The sequence below is a fragment of the Canis lupus genome, chromosome 16, assembly GCF_011100685.1.
Source record: "Canis lupus familiaris isolate Mischka breed German Shepherd chromosome 16, alternate assembly UU_Cfam_GSD_1.0, whole genome shotgun sequence".
Classification (NCBI taxonomy): Eukaryota; Metazoa; Chordata; class Mammalia; order Carnivora; family Canidae; genus Canis; species Canis lupus.
Window position 1 is genome coordinate 48484077 of NC_049237.1, and position 22567 is coordinate 48506643.

General features: G+C 40.2%; 1 protein-coding gene across 6 annotated transcripts in view; it reads right to left on the bottom strand.

Moving 5' to 3' along the window:
* LOC119874670 (teneurin transmembrane protein 3) overlaps nucleotides 1-22567 on the bottom strand; it is a 601805-nt gene that overhangs the window by 98719 nt on the left and 480519 nt on the right. For all 6 annotated transcript variants that reach the window (XM_038560464.1, XM_038560463.1, XM_038560462.1 and 3 more), the window contains exons 7-12: nucleotides 18073-18287; nucleotides 12629-12839; nucleotides 12023-12124; nucleotides 11637-11831; nucleotides 10293-10493; nucleotides 3460-3645 (exon numbers count right to left, since the gene is read on the bottom strand). In XM_038560464.1, the coding sequence (XP_038416392.1) occupies nucleotides 3460-3645; nucleotides 10293-10493; nucleotides 11637-11831; nucleotides 12023-12124; nucleotides 12629-12839; nucleotides 18073-18287 (1110 nt within the window). The remainder of the gene's footprint in view (nucleotides 1-3459; nucleotides 3646-10292; nucleotides 10494-11636; nucleotides 11832-12022; nucleotides 12125-12628; nucleotides 12840-18072; nucleotides 18288-22567) is intronic.

Here is a 22567-nt window from a genome sequence, read left to right on the forward strand (position 1 = left end):
AGGAAAATATGAACACATTAATAAAACTATCAAGATGGAATCTTTTCAGGTACATAGGGTGTTTGGTGAATACTCTAAATTCATAGCCTATTTTACTATCAAAATGCCTATGGTTTTATGAAAGCATGAACAGTTTATGAAGACAGTATGATGACTAATGAAGAATATTCTTTGCTTTCTACTGGTGACTTTTGTTTGCTTCTAACTGTTTAATTTCTCCTCCATCTCTCTTTCAATTAACCTCCCTGTTTGTATTCAATGAGATGGCACATAATATGGAGAAAGAAAAAAAAATCTTGCTGATTTATGAGTATTCGTTCATAAAGTGGCAGCTTCTTTCAGCCAGATGTATAAGTGTTGAAATGGAGAGGAAATGCACAGAACAGTAACAATCCCAAATGGGAAAATATACTGTAGTTTCTTGGGTTGTTTAAATGAGTGGCTCACAAAGGCCTCTTTTTAAACGGCCCCTTCTCCACTGTGGACACATACATAGGTAGTAAATAGGTGGAAAAAAATAATTGGATCCTTGCAAGCCAAAACTGGGAATAAGTAGCTCTAATAGTATAAAAGAGCCAAAGAGTGATGTGAGGGTCTCTATGTCTTTTAAAAGATTCATTTTCAAATGAAGCAGGTCCTTTATTTCCACATTGTTACTCATATGGAGTATAAGAGCAACAAAATAAAATAAAAAAAAAATAGAAAATGGAATTGTTAACAACCACAGCGAAGAATGTCAAACTATACAAAAAAGACCTGCTACTGACAAACATCCTGTGTGCACCCAGAAAACTGCAAAGCTGTTCAAGAACAGCTCATCCATGGGAAACTAAACATGTACTATTGCCACAGTCAGTGAGGACCCCCATAGACTGATTTATTTAGTAACTGCTGGTTGGCAAGTTAAATTTGCATATGTTGAAAACGTTATAGTACACTTCTTGGCTTTCCAAGCTATACATTCACGTGTTTGCCATACTTCCTAGGATACACATGGTCAAATATTTAACATTTCCCCCCCAGCTAGAATCAATTCACTTCTGATGGGTATGGGGGTGGTGGGGTCATAAAATTTGATGGAGCATGTTTCAAGGTCTATTTTTCCTGCCCCGCTTCTGGTATGTGGGCATTCTGGGATTTGGGGTATGGAGCTATTTAGTCTCAGGGGTAATGCATTATCCTCTGTATGTCCACAGATTTGTGTAAATTGTGGTTGTCAACTTTTGTGGCTTTAATGTAGTTCACAAATGTAGTTCACGTAAACAACAGGCAGCCATTGCCCTAGAAGCCTCTCTTAAAGAGTAGAGGAGGGGAAAGCCCTATCAAAATCATGGGGATGAGCGCTCTGCAAGTGCCATGAATATGTGTACTTGCAGTTTTCCTGACTGGGAACTATGCTTCCCGGAAGTAAGGTAACTCACATTCCACAGGTGAGACCCTAAGGATGCTTCCAGGCCTGACCTGTAGAAGTCTGCAGGGCTGGCCTTTGGCTGGCATCTGGAGAACTGAATGTTCTCTACAATGATGAGGTGATTTTGCCTACCAGGAGAATCTCTTCTGAGAATCGTGAATTTTGGTGGTTGTGGCTGACAGAGGCTACCTCTTAGAGCAGCCCTAATAAAAACCTCTCAGTCTCAAATGGGTGTCCCTCAGCAGAGCAAGTGTTCCTTGCACACATGCTGGTATAGTTCACTGCTGGAGAAAAGTACATGCTCCATGTGACCTGCCTTGGTGGGAGAGAAAGAACACAACACAACACAGCAAGCCTGTGCATAGATTTCTCCAGATACCACCAGATGGGTCTTTCCCCTTTATCTATTACAGTCATGAGCACAAGTGCCTTGAGTTTTGTGAGCCCTTCTGTGGATCATCACATGTGGGTGTGGGGGGATCACCACCCTTAAAACAGATGAGAGGAACGTCAGTAAGATTGGAAAGAATCTCACTTGAGCTTCTGTAAAGACTGCAACAGTTTATAAAATGTCCGTGATTTCAACTTTCCAGTGAAAAATTTCCTAGCTAGCCAATTCCTGTAAGCAAGAAAGTAAAGTACATAATGCTTAGAGCTGCCCTGGAAGAAGAAATCTTTTAAGATACCGAGACTCCCTCCAACAGCTTTATCAACTTATATTCTATGGATATAAAACAACATACCCCAAATTATGAAATTTTTGTAGGACAATGTCATTCATAACATTGTATATAATTGTATACTTTCACTGAAGTAAGGTGGACGTTTACTACTTACATTTGTTATATTTTTTAAATAAATATTTTAACTTCTGTGACTCAAATGGTAAAAAGCAAAGGCACTAAGTACCCAGAAAAGACAGTACTATGTGTGTTCTGGATGCTTGTACCCATGCTAACTACCATTTATGTACCAACATTTTGATCTTAAACACCTGTTTGCTTTATTTAACCTACTGAGTTTTGGGAACATGATCATATTTGAAGAAGGGTTAGCACAGAACTCTAAGAACATCTAGACTTGTGTGCATTTTCTTCTACTTTGTTCCTTGTGCTACTCCAAAATAAAGCTGTAAGAAGTCCAACCTCTTTTTGAAAGACTCCACTATACCGACAGGTGCTAAGATGTGTGGTGATGGAAATTTCTGGACGCTCCCCCGAAAGGCCCCATATTTGACATCTCTTTTAAGGTAATAATAAATAAATAAATAAATAAATTGCTGTCACGCAACGGCAAAATACTATCCCACGAAAGTGTGTTTATAAGAAGGAAATGAAATCATCTTCGGGTGAGTCCGTTTTTGTAGCCATCATCACGGGGGGGGGGGGGGGGGGGGGGGGGGGTACAAAATTCTGACACTTCATACTTGTGACAGGCGCTCTGAGAGGAAGCGAGCTGCCTCTGCAACACGATGGGCCTTATTTGAAAAAGCAATTCCATTTTCAGAAAGACGAGTGGAAAATTAACGAAATTAATTCCAAGGTGGGGGGGCAGTAGGGGGCGAGGTGGAAAACAGCCAGCAACCCGGGTGCTCCCTCTGCACCTCCCCCTCCTTCCTCCTCCTCCCCTCCCTCCTCCCCTCCCCCTCCTCCCCCTCCCCTCCCCCTCCTCCCCTCCCTCCTCCCCTCTTCTCCTCCCTCCTCTCCTCCTCCTCCCTCTCCTCTCCTGTCCTCCCCCCTCCCTCCTCTCCTCTCCTCCTCCCCCTCCCCTCTCCCTCCTCTCCCCCTTCCTCCTCCTCCCTATCCTTCCCTCCCTCCTCTCCCTCCCCTCTCCTTCCTCCCCTCCCTCTCCCCATCTGTCCTCCCCCTCCCTCTCCTCGTCCTCCCCTCCCTCCTCCCTCGTCTCCCCCTCCTCTCCTCCCTTTCCCCCTCCCTCTCCTCCGTCCTCCCCCTTCCCTCCTCTCCTCCCCCTCCCCTCCCTCCCCCTCCCTCCTCTCCCCCTCCCCCCTCCCCGGGGGGCGGGGCAGGGCGGCCGGGGGCGGGGCCTACCGATGGTGCAGTGCTCTCCGTTCCAGCCCTGGCTGCATTCGCACTTGCCGTCCTTGCAGGTGCCGTGCTCTGCGCAGCGCGGGTGGCAGGCTCGCTGGCTGCAGGCGGCGCCGGTCCAGCCCTCCTCGCAGCGACAGCTTCCTCCCATGCACACTCCGTGCGAGCCGCAGTCCACCGAGCAGATTTCTGCGCCGAAGGGAGCAAGCGGAGCGGGCGGCAAGGGAGCGGGGAGGAGGGAGAGAGACCGAGAATGAGGCAGGGCCGACCTCTTCCAGCTCAGAACCACAAAAACATTGACACATGCAAAGTATCTCTCCACGCAGCACATTTCTGCACCGGCCAGGAAGAATTCTACATGGCAGAGGGGGCGTTTTCCCTTGGTCATGTAATTGCATAAGCTGCTGTCATTGTGCATAAAACACACAGGAGGATTTTGCTGTAACTCCCTAGAGAGTGTGTGTGTGTGTGTGTGTGTGTGTGTGTGTCCACGAGGCTTCTAACCGAACAGGACCCGTGATCCATAACCAGAGGAAAGCACACACGAAGTGTATCTGAGAGTATCTTTTGGCACATGCACCGGTCCAGGCACATACATCAAGTGCATATAAAATTAATAAAATATTTCAGTGCCTAAGCATGGCTGGTATGTATGCCTGTATTTATTTAATTTATTATTATTTTTTAAAGTTTTTTATTTATTTAAGTAACCTCTACACTCAATGTGGGACTTGAACTCATGGCCCTAAGATCAAGTAAGTGTAACATGCTTTTCCAACTGAGCCAGCCAGGTGTCCCTATGCAGGGGTTTTTTTTTGGCATTGGAGTTCGATTTGCCAACATATAGCATAACACCCAGTGCTCATACTGTCAGGTGCCCTCCTCAGTGCCCGTCACCCAGTCACCCCCAACCCCCCACCCGCCTCCCCTTGTTCGTTTCCCAGAGCTAGGAGTCTCTCATGTTCTGTCTCCCCCACTGATATTTCCCACTCATTTTCTCTCCTTTCCACTTTATTCCCTTTCACTATTTTTTATATTCCCCAAACGAATGAAACCATATAATGTTTGTCCTTCTCCGACTGGCATGTCTGGTATTTAACAGGAGTTGGGCTTCACCCGTCTAGCAAGAATTGCAAAGGGGGTGATTTCTAATCCTAATGTTTAAATTTCTATTTAAATTTCAGAAACTTTTATTTAAAAGAATCTTTTGTAGTATGCACTTGGGCTCACTTCTGACACATACACATGCTGGTTAAAGAAAAGAAACTGTTTTTTTTTCCTATCCAGTAAATTTGTACTGTGGACAGATAACAATAGTAGAAAATCAGTTTGAAAATTTATGTAACTACAGCCACTGTCATTGGAAAAAGTAGGTTTTTCAGGCACTAGAGCAAACTAAAGGGAGACCAAGTGGCCAAAGGATTTCAAAACCCTAATAGGTTTGATTTTTAAGAACTTAAGGGTCTAAAATAATTTTTTTCTTTAAAACCTTCATTAAGATTGACACACACAGAAAGAAAACTCTGAAGGATATTTTGTAGTTTGCTTTTTACATATAAAGTTATTAAATAAAATCAACTACCTCTTTTTTCTATGATTGTAAGACCAGAGCTTTGTTTCAGTTTTCTTGCAAAAATAAAAATGCCGAATAAAAACCCTAAATCATTTCTAACAAGTAGAAAATGAACTATAGCCTTATTTTTAAATGAAAAAAAAAACCAAAAAACCAAAAACCAGTAACTGTTGATATAGTCACATGCCCCTGTTTTTCTACTTACTGCTCAAGTTACATTTCTCAGACACCATAATTCTCTCTCAAAGTCCTACAGAATTTTAAACACCCAATGGAGGCAACTGTGAGAGTTATAACATTTCTTATAAACAACAGGCAGGACTATTAACTGGAAGAGAGTGGTATATGTTTTTTCATGCTACATTTTCCATCTCGTTTGAATTAAATTTTTGATTAAGAGATCTAAGATGGTGATTAACTTCAGACGAACAGAACGTCAACTCAGCTCCAGAAGAGAGAGGTTTCTTTCTGAGGTACCCCTTTTATTCAATCTAATCAATTTTTCATTAGGGTGAAGGTGTTTATCAGCATTTAGCACACTAGCTTTGAGCAAGGTGCGTCAATCTTTGTAATGAACTTATTAATTAGAGTTAATTTAATTGAAGTGGAATTGAAGGGCTAATTAATGGACAAACTGCTGATGAAGATAGAGGAAAGCTCTGTTGCTTTCAAACCTATAAACTTTCTGATGAAAAGAATTCATTTCTTCTCTTTTAGCAGCTTAACCAAATGTTTCTGCAGGTATAGAGTCTACTCTTATTGAATTTAGATATTTGAAGGTCATTTCTACAACAACAAAAGAAGTAGCTTTGTAAAGTGTTTTGCTTTAGGATTTAGTTAGTTAGAAATTCCCAATAATGCTGAAAGTTTCTTCAACCACAGATGTAAGTTACCAACAATGTTTTTGTAAACTTCCAAGGACAGCTGTGCAACGTGCAGATACATTTCAGGCACAAGAACCAGGATATTTTCAGAGGATGAATATATGCATATTTGATCTCCTTACTAAAAATTCTAGGTAAGTTTTCTGTCTTTTTGTAGCTAATTGCAAAGTTTAATAAAGTCTTTGTTTCCTGTGGTTAGTCTCTTCCAAAAAAAAAAAAGTACTGTATTAATTTTTCAACTCTATATATTGAGAGTTTAATATATGGTTTTCTGCTTTGCATTGGGGGTAGAAAGATGAATAGGAGTAAGATCTTCACTCACTACGTCTAAGCAGTCATTTTGTATACAGGTAAAATTAGATTTTCAGCTGGCAAAATAATTATATTAGCATGTAGAAAATCAGTCTAAATATGTAAAATAATGATAGGTGATTTTGGCAGCCAGTTTAATCTTTTAATTAACATCTATACCTTTTTGTCTTTTCTGTCATTCATGGCAGTACCATTTTTTAAAAGATTTTATTTGTTTTATTCATGAGAGACACACAGAGAGAATGAGGCAGAGACACAGGCAGAGGGAGAAGCAGGCTCCATGCGGGGAGCCTGACGTGGGACTCGATCCCGGGTCTCCAGGATCACACCCTGGGCTGCAGGCGGCGCCAAACCGCTGTGCCACCGGGGCTGCATGGCAGTATCATTTTATGAAGACAACTGAATCATCTTTTTAAATTTTATTTTATTTTTAAATTTTTAAAAGTAATCTTTACATCCATCAGGGGGCTTGAACTCACAACCCTGAGATCAAGAGTTGCATGCTACCCTGACTGTGCCAGCCAGATGCCCCAGGGCTGAATTATCTTTTGAGCTACAGTATCAATTACAAAGGATCCTTTATAAAATGATTCAGGTGATGTATTAAATAACATTATATGAAACAAAAAGGGCTTTTCATTATTTCTTTCCTACTCTGATAATTGTGGGAGACAAATTAGAATGGCAATATTTCAAACCAGTATTATTTTATAGCTAGTATTATTATGCTTATTTTACTGATGAAGGCATAGGAGACCTGAACCAAGTAGCTTTAGTATAAAAATAATTATATCTATAAACTTTAATTGGATTTTTTTGGTGGGATGCATTTTTTTAGTACGGAAGCCAGAAAGGGAAATAAAAACTCAACAGAAATAATTAAATGCCTATTTTGATTCTTGTGACTATAAAATACATTTTTTAAGAACGGAGGACAAAACAAGCTAATGTGTTATTTAAATAATGCCTCGCACCTATGCTTGATAATGTTGGGTGATGATTTCCTAGAACTCTTTCGTGGGGCCATTCAAGGTCCTCTATAATCCCACCCGCAGTTTATGTTTTCGCTCTCATTTGTCCTGTACATGTTAATTGCTCTTGTGATCGTGAATTTTCTAACCAGTTTCTGGTCCTCCAAGCTATGTGAATCAACTCATGTTTCTATGAAGCTGTAAGGAACATCAACCTGTCTGCTTCCAAAAATGTATGGCCAAAAGATGAGGGAGGCAGAGGAAAAGGAAGGAAGAGAAGGTAGGAGGTTGAGGATGAGGGAGGAGGGAAGGGAGCCAAGGGAGTAGGAGGGATGTAGTAGTAGGGAGGGAGAGAGGAGGGAGGAAGGAGAAAAAGAGGGGGGAGGGGAAATGAGAGTGACTATGTAGGGAAAAGAGTGCATCATTGTCCTTTTGTCCCTTTACCTAGGATATCTACTTGAGGCGTCAACAGAAGTTTTTCATCAATATCACAATTTATCCTGTACAAAACTATCTTTAGTGTGAGCTTCCAGGATTGTCTGCAGTCGGTGAAGAATGGCACAGAAATCGGTCATGCTGCTGGTAATTCATGTCATCCAAATTTCTCAAAGTGCCAGGAAAGAGAGATTTGTAAAAATTACTAGTCTTTTTTTTTTCTCCTTTAAAATAAGCATGTGAATTCACTGCCTTAGTGGGATTTCTCTTAGGTTAATGCCATTAGGTTATACTAACAGATGAGATAATTTGCATTTCATAAATTTCACTACTGGGGGAACCGTAGCCAAGTAGTACTTTCCTGGGGACGCTCCCCTGAATCAATGAAGAATGAAGATGACAAACTCTAAAGGCTAAGATCGCCTTTGGAACGCTACCACCACGACTATGACCATCACCACTTCTATTAATGGGTACCACTTACCAAGTACCTGCCATGTATCAGGCACTGTTCTAAGTGCTTTTCACTTATTAACTCATTTCCACTTTCTGATGATTGTATAGGGTACTGCTCTTATCATCCACATGTTACAGGGAAAGAAACTGAGGTGCAGAGAAGCATTTTAAAGAGCTGATTTGACATTACAGATGTAGGGAATAGCCAGCGCTAGACCTGAACCCAGGCCCTTCATCTCCAGATCGCCTGCTCTGAACCACTCAGTTATAAACAGGGCTTCAGAGAAGAAGGCAATCAGTGTGGGCTTCCCTGCAGCCAAGCCTTTGTTTTTATTGACTCAACAGTGTTAACAAGACCTGGCCCTTTGCCTTCCCCCCTCTCTCCCCATCGCCTCCCCTGCATCCGGCCTCACTCCTCACTCCTTCCCAAAGACATGACCACTGCCCCAGCCCACCCTGCTGCAGACGTTCGGCTCTCCGCACCAACTCTGTACTGTCTCTTCTGCAGGCTCCGTCTAGTTCTCCTTTAAAACGGCCCTCTGATTTATCCTCTTCATTTCTACAAACTCCAAATGAATTCACGCTCTCAGCACTTCACACTCTGGGAAAGCTCTCAAACTTGCCTTCCGGCCATCAAATTCCAACTAGTCGTGCTCTCTGACACATAATCGATTGGGGAGTTCTCACATACTGCTCTCATCACACTGGTGGGCGCACATTGTCAGGACAAGTGTATTCTCCATTGTCTGAACCATCATTTCTAAGCTGCGTCCCTCATAATGGGGCCCAACCCAGCCTTTACCTCCGAATATCTTTCCTTTACTCTCCCACGTGTAGAACAATAATCTCATAGTTGGATCTTTGCTAATGGTAGTTGTCGTAGTAGTAGTAACAGTCATAGCAGTGGAGGTGGCAGCTCTATTTGGAATGGATTCTGGACTAAGCCTTGTACTTTATAGATGTTAATTCAAGCACTTGCCAAAGTATCTCTGTAAAGCATGTCTCGGTTAACTCCATTTAACAGATGGGTAAACTAAAGCATACCGTAGTCTGCCTAAGTTTACGCAGCTATTAAGTAGTGGAGGTTGGGTGTGAACCCAAGCATCTGATCTCAGATTCTATGCTACGAAGTACTTTCTCATACTGTTCCCCTAGTCGAAAAATACCTCCTCCCATCCCCACACTAACTACCATCTTGAAAGAAGGTGACAAATGTTAACCAAAATCTCCTTGAAAACTTCCAATGTGCATCAAGCCAGGGCACTCCTCTGAATGTTGACTGTATTTAGCATATTATTCCATGTAATATCCAATAAAATATTAAACTGGGATGTATTGGTTTCCAAGTATTTCGGGTGCATTTGACCTCATCTGCCCAATTAAACTGTAATCATCCAGATTAGAACAGTACCTTTTCACACTGTGGCACTAATGTGGTCATGGAATTAATTCATTGGATACAACCAGCATTAACAAAAAAACAGGACATCCTTGGAGAAAAGCATCTTGTGTGTACCAATTTGTAAAGCTTTGTTTCAGTTATGCGAGTGTATTATATACAGTAGGGTCACAATGTAAAACTGTTTAAGGCTGTGGGTTATGGTAAAAAATTTGAAAGCCACTATCCGAGAGGGTAAGAAGAATTCATTATTTTTTATCCCTTCAGGACTCATCACCATGCCATGCATGCACATAGCTGTTGCTCAATAACAGACCGACTGACTGAAAAAAAATTACTACCTGCCATTTTTATGATAATAATACTGTTATAATTAAAAAAAAATCAGTGTTGGACCATTATGCACATCATAATATCTATATATGTATACTCTTTGCCGTGATCATGTTTAGCCTTATGTTGTCAAATTATTTTTTAATTGAGCTTCTCTGTTTATGAGATAATGTGCTTAAATCCCCAAGCTCTACACAGGCCTTGGAGAGGTAAGAAGATGGAGTTCTTTACACAAATGAAATAGTATTTTTTTTACCATGCGACTAAGGGAGAAATGTTAATGACAAATTGACAAAGCCGATTTCTTCTTATCAGGCAATGGAATTTCATTACTTTTAACACTCATTTCTATAAATCATAACTTCAATACAATCTACACTAAATTCAATAAGTGTGTTTTTAAAAATTAAGATATCTTAATCTTCAGCTACATAATATTAAGTACTCGATCACACTGCACTGATGCACCTTACCATTTGAGCAGTCTGGGCCAGTCCAGTTAGGGTCACAGGTGCAGGAGCCACTCTCTTGAAGATACGTTCCGTGACCAGAGCACTGATCTGGACACATGGTCTTCACCAGTTCGCAATTGCTGCCACCCCACCCGGGACTGCAGTGACATTCCCCGTGGATACAAACACCGTGATTGGAACATCCAGGGTCAAGACAGTCAGCTGCAATAGAGAAAAAAGAATAATTTCACAGTTAAATCTAGAAGATGTCACACATACGTAGTACACGCAGGATAAAGAATTGAATCTCAACCCAATGTATATGATGATTTTGGATACTCAACTATTTCCTTACCATTTTTGAGAACTGATTTCTGAAAATGCAAAGAATCCTATAAGATGGCATTGAGAATCACGCCAGTTAGGTAATTGAGACTCTTGCAAGGATTTGTAATTTTTACAAATTACACACATAGATGCTCCTGAGATTTCAGGCTACTGCTCTCTGTTCTGCTTAATCAGATAGTAATAAGTATTGGCTTCTCTGTAACAAAATCGTATCAGCTGACCTAATCCACAACACTGAGTACTGACAGCTGTATGGGACCCTCAAACTGTTTGAGAAATAAATGAGTTGCATACTCTCTATCCTTCTTAATTCACTTTAATGTGGTTTAGATGACGAGATTTAATTTAGCAATTTGACTCAATAAAACTTTACACTTGTAGGGTCAATGGCCTGAAAATTTAATTCCAGAGACTTAATTGCATTACTTTCTGTGTGCAGATCAATAAAATCAATTTGATTGAAGAACGGAAATGGTGCTTTTCTGCTTTTTGAAAAAAAAAAAAAACAATTCAACTGCACTTTACAGTACAGCTATCATCATTACATACAGTTATAGAGCAAGGCCACGATGTATTTTTTTTTCACTTCTATATCACGTGCAATATAGCCTGTCTTCCTAGAGATGCCACAACACTAGACTTAAAAGCTGGCATCCAAAACAGCAGAGTTTGCAAAACAAAACAACAAAAACCCACCACCGCCGAAAAAACAAAGATAAAACAAAACAAAACAATTGTCCATCTCTGGTTTCAAGACACAAGTGTTTGCTTGCTTCCTCAGAGTGGGGGGAAAAATTCACACTACTGAGAGCAAAGGGGTTCCTTTGGGCATTTGTGCTTTTTTTTTTTTTTATCAGTCAACGTGTTAACACAACGATGCATGGGTCAGTGTGGAAATGAACAGTACTTTCACGGGGAGGCACACAAAGAGATGCACCTGCCACATGGAAGACCACAAAGATAATCTCTTCCTTTCTGCGGAGAACAAGAGATTTCCATAAATATTGGCATGTTTACCTTCTTCACAATTTTCTCCTTTGTATCCGGAGTTGCAGGCGCAGGAGCCCATGATGCAGATGCCACGGCCCCCACACTGTGGGTCAACGCACTGCGTGGTGGGCACGTCGCACTCGGTGCCCTTCCAGCCGCTGAAGCACAGGCAGCGGCCCTTGGAGTACTGCCCGTTGCCGCTGCACAGCACCGGACAGGCTGCTGCGAAACAGACCACGACAGGGCAGTTAGCAGCCACCCTCGGGGGTGACATCCGGGGGGAAAGGCGCAGGGCTGTGGGGGGCTATGCTGCCTTCCCTCCCCCCGGTGTTCTCGCCCTGCCCAGGGTCCGAATTACTCCTGTTTCTACAGCTTGTTTGCATGGGCTTAAGAAAGGACTGGGACTCGCATACCTCTGGAACAATCCGGACCTAAAAATCCTGGGAAACAATGGCAAGTGCCAGAAACGCACTCTCCATTTCCATGGCAATTTCGGGGGCACTCCACCACGGACTCTGAAGAAAAGAGAGAATAGGAATACTTAGTGCCCGGCCTGCCACTTGCACGAGATAGACTGCGTCACTTTGGTTATCCTAGCGCCACGTTGAGGGAATCACGGATGGCCTGCTCCACAACAGGGCCAAGGATTCACTTCCACCAAATTATTCCAATAGCAAAGCAAAGCAAGCCACCAGATTATTCCAACAGCAAAGCGAAGCAAGCCACCTGATTATTCCAATAGTAAAGCAAAGCATGGCTATTTCAAAGGCAGATGTTTTTTAAGTGTTTTCAAGATGCCAAGACATTTCCAAGTCATAGGTTCTTCTAGTGCTTCGTGGCGTGTCACATATTTGTAAATAAAAAATTTAAAAATAGTTCTCACATTAGACTTCATCACATTAGACCTCAGGCTTCATCACCCCAGGGATCACTCCAAATCGGGGAAGACAACTGAGTGTCTATTCAACACACTGTTTAGACCACAGCCCGGAAAAAGAGGCTTCGAGGACCGTGCTTACCTATAACGATGGTATTAAAGGACACCTGCTCCGCATTCTTCCCGTCATTGTAAAAAGCCAGATGCCAGATTCCAGAGTCCAAGTACTGGATGAAGCCAGCCTCGTGCAGGTTGACGGACCTCGCCTGCCGCCCTGCTCTTTCAGGCTCCAGCAGGTTCCGCTGCTCTCGTGCAATCAATCTGCTGCCGTCCAGGAGCTCGACAAAGTCGTACTGAGGGTGGGGACAAGTATAGCTGGTTAGTGGTCAGAAACATTTCCATGGTGCTGCTTCTCTCTCTCTCTTTTTTTTTTTTTACCCACTGTTTCCCCTCAGCTCTACTAAAGACAATGTCAGGAAAAGGTCCCTGATGGACAGGTCCTTCTATGCGTAGCACCTACAGGGATCACAAAAGAGAACTACCCACCGCAGACTGTTGTTCTACAGAAACTGGACAATCATTTTCCCCTTAGTGCACACTCTTTCTGGAATCAGATCGGACTCTTGCAACTGATAAGGTGTTTGATGAGTTCGGGCCGTGTATGGATACGACCTTGAACCTGTAACATGTCACACCTGGCAACCTAATTTTAGACCATTTGTTAATCTCACAAGGTGTTCTCCTACTTACTACTATGTGGCAACAACTGCCACCGATACGCACTCTGTGTCAGCATTATACTGAATCATCGCGGCAACCCTTCTAGGAAGGTGTCGGTGTTTCCACTGTGAAGATGAAGGAAACCAAGCCTTCAGGCCCTTGTGTAGGGGTAGATCCCTGGTAAGCAGGGGCGTTGGTTTGTGAGAAAGCTCAGGTCTTTTCCTACCACCCACCGTACTCCTCTCTGTGACCCTCATGCAACCATCCCAGGCATCTGGGGAAGGAAACCCATGGCTTTGTACTCCGTAATAGTTAAACCAGAATCCTATATCAAGATGCCTATACATCTCTGCCCAAAAGTCTAAAAAATTAAACAATGGGGAGGGAGTTCCGAAGAGATGACAGTAACAGTAAATACGCCCAGTTATTATTAGGAAGTGAACGTCAGTTAACTTCATTTTTGGTTTAGTAAGATTCATCAATAATGTTGTGTTACTAGCAGAATTCAACTGGAGGATTTAAAGATAATTAAAAATACGGGGATCCCTGGGTGGCGCAGCGGTTTGGCGCCTGCCTTTGGCCCAGGGTGCGATCCTGGAGACCCGGGATCGAATCCCATATCAGGCTCCCGATGCATGGAGCCTGCTTCTCCCTCTGCCTGTGTCTCTGCCTCTCTCTCTCTCTGTGACTATCATAAGTAAATAAATAAAAATTAAAAAAAAAATACGGAAGGTGAGTGACAGTAGTAAAGCTTGGTAATCAGGGATAATGCAGTGAGTTTGGAAGACATGGCAAAGACTTTCCAACACAGGTTTAATAAACTTGTTAGATAAAAGCTCCCTACAAGTAAAGGGATTCAGTTCTATAGATTCTTCTCCAGTTTCACTTGATTCCTGAGGGCTGTGTTTATGGTGAAAAATACACTACAGTGCAATACATATAATGTTACAGTACTGTCTATGCAAATCGCCCATATTCTATTCTGATAGATTCTTGAAATGGAATTTCATCCGGGGACTGTTTAAAGAGAAGTTTATTATATAAATCCCTTAATATAATCAAATTGGAATAAAACTGGCTGTTGGGATTCTGAGATTCATGATTAAATGTGTCGCCACTGTACAGATCAAAGACCTCTAATGTTACTACTGGACAAAATCTAGAATATCTCATTCAGTTTCCAATGTACTAAAATTTTTATTTAAATGTAAAAACATTTTGTTATTTTTTTTTGTGTGTGTGTATTGAAACTACCTTAAGGCATCATGCGGCTGTGAGAAATACACACAAAAAGCTGTAACTTGGTTGGCATTTAATAACTTTTTTCATTTCTACCTTACAAGGATGAAAATAATCACTGGTGTGGATATTTAACTTGCAAAATTTTCACTGGAATTGTCCTCCAAAATTATCAGAGGAAAATGAATTCAGCACTTTCGAAAGATGCCTGTTATCTCAAATAAGCCATTCATTTTCTCATCAGATTTAAATGTTTATATTAGCATGGCAAAGAGGCAGGGAAAATTTCTTTTTATGGCTTCTTTGCATATAAACATTTTTCTCCTCTGACATTAAGCACAGTAATGGCAAAATTGAAAGGGAGGAAATTTTGAGTTTTAACTGGTCTTTCAAGCTCATACTCATAGTCACCACCTTCATTGTAGGAGTCTCTATTTGCATCACACCGTGAACAATAAAATGAGGCTGGAGTGGTGGGTATGGTGGTGGTGGTGGGCGGGAGGCCACAGTTGTTGAGAATCTGCTTAGGGTCTTCTGTAGGGGCATTTCACACACGCCTTCAGGAGGGTTATTCAAAAACCTAAAGACAAGTCCTCTACTTAACTCTAAACCTATCTCTACAAAAAGCAAACAAATCATTCGGAACAAAAATAGTTAATAATTTTTGTTCTCAAGGTGTAAAGTATAAAGCAATGACTTATGGACAGACTTGGGTTACTGGCTTTACTTTGAAATTAATACCCATTCATAAGATGGAGACATGGATTTTTTTGTTATTTTTGTGGGGGCAAGTCTTAGGATCTTAGGCTATTTTTAGAATAACATTCAGTCTTACCACTTTGGGGCGGTAATTATGAAACAAAGGTTAGACTTGATAAAACTATTCTAGTGGTTCATTTTTAAACAGACTATCCATATGCTTAGTTCAGTTATTAAAAGGATAAGAACTCAGAATCTATGAATACTTAAATGTATTTTTTTAAAGAAGATTTTATTTATCTGAGAGAGAGGGCACAAACAAGGGAAGGGACAGAGGGACAAGCAGACTCTCTGTTGAGCAGGAGCCCAAAGCGGGGCTGGATCCAGGACCCCGGGATCATAACATGAGCTAAAGGCAGATGCTTAACCTACTGAGTCACCCAAGCATCCCATTAACTGTATCTTTAAATCAACTTTTTGATCATGGCATGGTTTTGCTGTAAATGACTGCCATACAGAGGAGTAAGAGATTTTAGACACCATCTGATCCAATGGTTTCGTTTTCTGGACCGACATGGGTGCAGAGAAGGGCTTTGTTCCAGGTCACAAGGTCAAAAAGTGGTAGGAGTGTATGCTTACAGAACTCAGGTCTCCAACTACTGAGACAGCCTTCATGCAAATGCACTTAAATGATACAGTCAGTATACTGTCAACTGTAAAGCATTAAATTGCTTCCTTAGGCTTCTAACTGTCCAGGAGAATGAATTGGGCATCAGCAAGAGGGAAGTCAATTGATTCCTTGGTAACAATTAAATGGACAGTTTTATAAAGGGTCACAAAGACTTTCAAAACTCAAGTGACTATTCTGAATGGCTGGCCAATTTTAATTATTTCAGGTTGATTTATTTAGCGTTCCCCAGAAACAGAGAAATGTTCAATTTGGGCTGCTTTATAGCATATTTCATGTTTAAACACTTAAGTCAGAAACTGTTTGCTCTGCTGATCTTGAATAAACCAGAGGCAGGAACTCTAATAACTGTGGAGCTTCAGAAAATGCGTAATCTAGTTGAACACATATAGTGTGGTAGAAAGGGAAAGTGAGTATCATGTATATTGTATTTAAATACCAGAAGAATTATGAGAAAACCTGAAACTGCACTTTTTTATTTCCCTAATCTTCTATGGTATATATAACTTGGAAAGAGCCAACCCTAAATCTTAATGAATCTTTAACATATACAACATTTTCCTTTTGAAATTATTTTCTGGAACTTATAGGTTACACACTCACTGTTGCACTTAGCTTTGGAGGTATATTTCTGCGGTCACAAAAAAAGTGATTTAAACATGTATTTATGGTTCCAACGAAAAAAAAATATTTTTCTGTTTCACTGGACTGTTGATATAAATGCAATCTGTCTGCTTTATGTGAATTTAAAGAGACCCACTTCCTTTCAAGACAATCTGATTATTACACTGTACACTCCATCACCTACAGCATAGTCAAATATAATTGTAATCAAAAATTTAAATTGGATACTAGCACACAATGTGGAGTATTTAATATGCAAGGATCAAAGGCATTTACTTCAATATAGTAGATATGAAAAATGTTATCAGAAAAATGAATACACCAAAGCATGATATTGAAAAATTTTACAGCTTTATAATTTATGTGTGTGTATATATATACACACATATATATGAAACTTACCCATATATATATGAGTATATATATATATATACATATATATATGTATATATATATAAACTTTCCCTGATCTACAGTGATATAAGACAAAGCATATTCAAAGTTTCTTACTTGTCTTTCTCAAAAGATATGATTCCTTTACTGGCATATGATCAATTTTCTTTATGATTTATATTCCTAGGTTATAAAAAAAGCATTTCTCACAAAATTATATACTATAAAGCATACATGGAAACCCTCCAGTCCTCATCTCATAAATCAAGTTAAAATCTACATGAAATTCTATGGGTATATAAACTAATTATCAAGTATAACTTTAGGCTTTATCCAGTTGTCAAAAGTAATTAACCATCTATTACATTTTTGGGATTCCTCTGTTGACTAACATTATAGTTGACCCTAGGAAAAGTCTGAGCTCTGATAATATAGTAGGTAATTTAAATAATTTCTGTTAGACATAATGGGACCTCTTTTAAACCACAATTTCCATCTTACATGCCTTGATCCAGTATTAGATTATGAGAAAGATTGCAGAATTATGATAGCAGCTCTCTGTACTGTTATTATGACATAATTTTCATGCAAGCAGACTGACTTTAAAATTCCTTGAATGTGTGACTGAAGGGTATTTGAACTGTTTTGAGTTCTACAGTAAGGTGATGATCATCACCCTTGGTTATCTATGCAAGTTCTTTTGCCTCTTTATTCGAGGAATCGTGGCTTCAGTTGATAAAATTTATATCATCATATTTATGTTTATGTTCCTATAATTTCTTTACAAACAGTAAGTCTGGTATTAAGTAGAAAAAATACAATATATTTTCAACAGCATGAATACATTGTTTGAGATGAAAATACGATGCATCTATTACACGAAAGGAATATCATCTGAAATTCTCATAGAATCTTGGTAAAACACTTGGAAAATCCATGATGTTTTGCTAGGTGCTCAGACGATGTTCGATATTCATTCAGTTACTCACAAATTTTAGTACATTTTAATCCATCAATAACGATTAACGCAAGTCAGGAAGAAAATGCTGTTCTTCCTACTAATTCGAAAACCTCAAGTGTAACCTACGTTCAAAATTCTCTTCACTGTGAAAGATCAATACGAAAGTGGTCCAACAGTTAAACAGCTGAACTTAAGAAACAGAGTAACTTTAAAAATGCAAACTAGCAGCTTCCATTTTATTGACAACAAAGCCTACTTTTACCTGAGTATGGGAAGGTGGTAAGCCTTTTCGGCCATATACTCCAATCAATGCATCCTTCTGAAGAGAGATATTGAATTTAAGGAACTGTGGCTGATCAATAAAGAGCTGTGATCTCCAGAAGATCCCAGGAGGAACCTCTTGAATTGCTCTTCGGCCAATATCAAGTTCTCCAGAATCTATGGTGTTATTTTCTTGTGTAAATCCACCTAATTTTCCTGAATGGAAGAGACGCAATGAGGAACAATGAAAAATGAAAACACCAGCAATGCCACCTCCCTCAAAGCCTCAAACAACAAAACAGCTTTCCTTTCAAAAAGTTCTTTTCACGAAATGCTCAGGTATTCCATCTTCTGATAAATGAATGTTCTCATATAATTTTCACTTTAAAAGCTTTTCTGGGATCCCTGGGTGGCGCAGCGGTTTAGCGCCTGCCTTTGGCCCAGGGCGCGATCCTGGAGACCCGGGATCGAATCCCACGTCGGGCTCCCAGTGCATGGAGCCTGCTTCTCCCTCTGCCTGTGTCTCTCTGCCTCTCTCTCTCTGTGACTATCATGAATAAATAAATAAAATCTTTAAAAAAAAAAAAAAATAAAAAAAAAAAAAAATAAAAGCTTTTCTGTTTGCTATTGTTGTTCAATGAGTTCTGATTTAGCACATTCCTTAAGATATTTAAGTAAAAATCTTTTGACTTCCCCCAAGGTCTGCCTATTACTGAATCTCTTTTCACACCTACAGTCGTTCTTGATCACTTGAAATGTAATTATCTTACAAATATATGTCTTGTTATTTCTTGGGAAAGATTAAGTCTGTTACAAATCAGTCCTTCTAAACATTCCATAGCACTGCAAGGTGTAAATTAAGGCAGAATGGATTATGGAGATTTCCAAATCAATTTTTAAGCAAACAACAAAACCAATCAATGGCATGGATTCATGTAGTTTCCTCTGAACTATACATCGGGATGAATAAAGGCTCAGATGCTGGAAGGGAGGAAGAGAAGGGGTAGTGGGGACACTTATGTGGGGGAAGGAAGGAGGCATAAATTCAAATTATCTCAAAGATATTGAAGTAGGTTGTCATAGCCTTTCTCTTCCTTTTGACTATCATCTCAAATTCACTCACAGCCTCACCAGGTATAGTTGTATTACCCCTTTCAATGACCTTCAACCTGTAGGAACAAAAGCCCTCTGCTCCCTGAGTCTCTGCCACTTCCTGGTTTGGGGAAACAGATCCAAGACCCCTATTTTTTGGTATGGTTTTCTCTTCCTTCCCTCTTTCCTAAGGTTCTTTCCCACTGTTCTGAAAGGCCGAGTAATAGAGAAGGCTTTACAATTTGCCTTAAAAAACCACATTGTCTCTTTCTTATTCAGAAAAGGTCCATCAAGGCTAAGGGATGGGATGAAACTGGAAATTTATCCTCTATCATTTCAAACTATTTAAAGTCACAAAGTTGACTTACTATGATTCTTTCTTTCTCTTTCTTTCTTTCTTTCTTTCTTTCTTTCTTTCTTTCTTTCTTTCTTTCTTTCTTTCTTTCTTTCTTTCTTCTTTCTTTCCTTTCTCTTTCTTTCTTTCTTTTTGAAATGATATCTGTTACCAAGAGACCCCCCTTTTTTTTTTTTTTAATTTATTCAGAGGCAGAGAGAGAGGCAGGCAGAGAGGCAGAGACACAGGCAAAGGGAGAAGCAGGCTCCATGCAGGGAGCCCGATGTGGGACTTGATCCCGGGTCTCCAGGATCATACCCCAGGCTGCAGGCGGCCCTAAACCGCTGCGCCACCGGGGCTGCCCTACTATGATTTTTCTTTTAAAAATACTAATCTGAATATTAATACCGGTATTACATGATATGATATAGTACCTATTAAACGTAATAGCCTCCAGAGAAGTTGTCAATTCAAAATTTAGAGATTTAATTTCAAAATCACAGAGTTGTGAACTATCTTACTTTAATGACAGGAGGAGAGAGTCTAATATCTTTGACAAGTTACTAGTTTTGAGTCCATTTTTGAGCATTTACTAGGGGCATAGAACTGTAGGTGACAGAAAGAAATATAAATCAAAGAACATAACCTTAGGGATTATTTACTTATGTACTCTGGCTTCCATGGCTTCTGCCATCAAGCAACTAATTATGTGGTTGGAAAGACAATACCTTCAACCTAATGAACTAAATGACAATCTAAAGCCATTAGATGGTTAAGGGTCAGAGGAAGGAGATATCACTGTAGGCAGGCGGTTGAAAGATTTCACAGAAAGGTTAAATTCTGAGGTAAACTTTGAAGGACATGAAGGCTTTTGAGTTGGAGTAAACATTATGATTAAAAACATGGGTGTACAGAGGTGCCTAGGTGGCTCAGTCAGTTAAGTGTCCGACTCTTGATTTTGGCTCAGGTCACAGTCTCAGGGTTGTGGGATCAAACCTGTGTTGGACTCCACACTCAGTGGGGAGTTGCTTGAGATTCTCTCTCCCTCTACTCCTCTCCCACTCATACGCGTGCTTTCTAAAATTTCTCTCTCGAATAAATAAATCTTTAAAAAAAACCCACAGAAGAGTAATAGGGTATGTGTTAAAGTGATGGTGAACAGAGAGACCCATATGGCTAGAAAAGAAGTTAAGAAAATTGGCTTTGGAGTCAGTCAAATGGTTTGAATCCTGGTTCTGTCAATAACGGTCTGTGTGATATTAAGGAAGATCATAAATCTCTGGTTCTAAACCTCATCTGTAAAATGAGGGTGGTATGCAATCACAGAGCTATTGTAAGAATTACATAAGGCATTTTATAGAAAGCATTTGGTTGTCAGTATATATTGAATGAATGGGATACAGTAATGTGTTTGTCATGGGAGTAATGGGAACTATGGCTGGAAAGGGAGAGTGATACTAGTTTGTGGAAGGCCCTGAATGCCAGCTTAAGAAGTTTGGTCTCCAACATGAACAGACATTTCTCCAAAGGCATCCAGATGGCCAACAGACACATGAAAAGATGCTTAACAGCACTCATCATCAGGGAAATGCAAATCAAAACTACAACGCAATATCACATCACACCTGTCAGGTTGGCTAAAATCGACAATGCAAGAAACAACAGATGTCGGCAAGGATGTGGAGAAAAAGGAACCCTCTTGCACTGCTGGTGGGAGTGCAAACTGGTGCAGCCACTCTGGAAAACAGTATGGAGGCTCCTCAAAAAGTTACAAATAAAACTATACATCCAGTAATCACCCTACTGGGTATTTACCCAAAGAATACCAAAACAGCAATTCGAAGTGATACGTGCACCCCTGCATTCACTACAGCATTATTTATGATAGTCAAGATATGGAACCAGTCCAAGTGTCTATCACCTGTTGAATGGATAAAAAGATGTGGTGTATATACACAATGGAATATTTTTTTCAGCCATAAAAGGAATGAAATCTTGCCATCTGCAATAATATAGATGGAGTTAGAGTGTACTATGTTAAGTGAATAAGTCAGTCAGGGAAAGATAAAAAGCATATGATTTCACTCATGTGGAATTTAAGAAACAAAACAAATGAACATAGGGAAAATGAAAGAAAGAAGGAGACAAACCAAGAAACAGACTCTTAACTCTAGAGAACAAACTGATGGTTACCAGAGGGGAGGGTGTGAGGGGATGGGGGAAATAGGTGATGGGGATTAAGGAGTGCACTTATTGTGATGAGCATGGGTTGATGTATGGAAATGTTGATTCACTGTACTGTACCCCTGAAACTAGTATTACACTGTATGTTAACTAACTGGAATGTAAATAAAAACTTAAAAAATAGATACTTGAAGTTGACTTAATATGGGCAAATTGTTTTTCAGTACCATAAAAGCACTTACTTTTCCTATGATGTGCGGTGTATACAGGCATGTGCACATGTGTTTATAATCAGGAGTAACAGAATTCCAGATTACTAAGGAAAGTGTCTTGTGATCACAGATAAGTATGGCAGATAGCCAAGTTACGCCCATTGGGGTCTAGAGTAATTCACAATAAACTCGCCCTTATAGATAAATGTGAAGTTTGAGGGGGAGTATAATACTTGTAAATATTATGCCAGGACTGTCTTCTATCTGGCCTACCATATCCTACAATGACAAATGTACCTTTGGTTGCAAAGGACAGTTATATAAGCTAAAGGGAGACCATTTGGCTAATGGGCTGAAGGTGACAGGAAGTCATGTTCATGGACATGAGAGTCCATACAGTAGTCCCCTTTATTCTTGGTTTTGCTTTCTGTTGCTTCAGTTACCCACTGTCAACTGTGGTCTTAAGCACATGATCCTCCTTCTGATGTGTACTTAGGAGGTCAATAGTAGCCTAACGCTACATCACAATGCCTACATCGTTCATCTCACCTCATTTTGTCACAGAGGCATTTTATCAACCCACATTAGCACAAAAAGAAGGGTAAGGACAGTAAGATATTTTGAGAGAGAGAGACCACATTTAAATAAATTTTATTACAGTATATTTTTGTAAC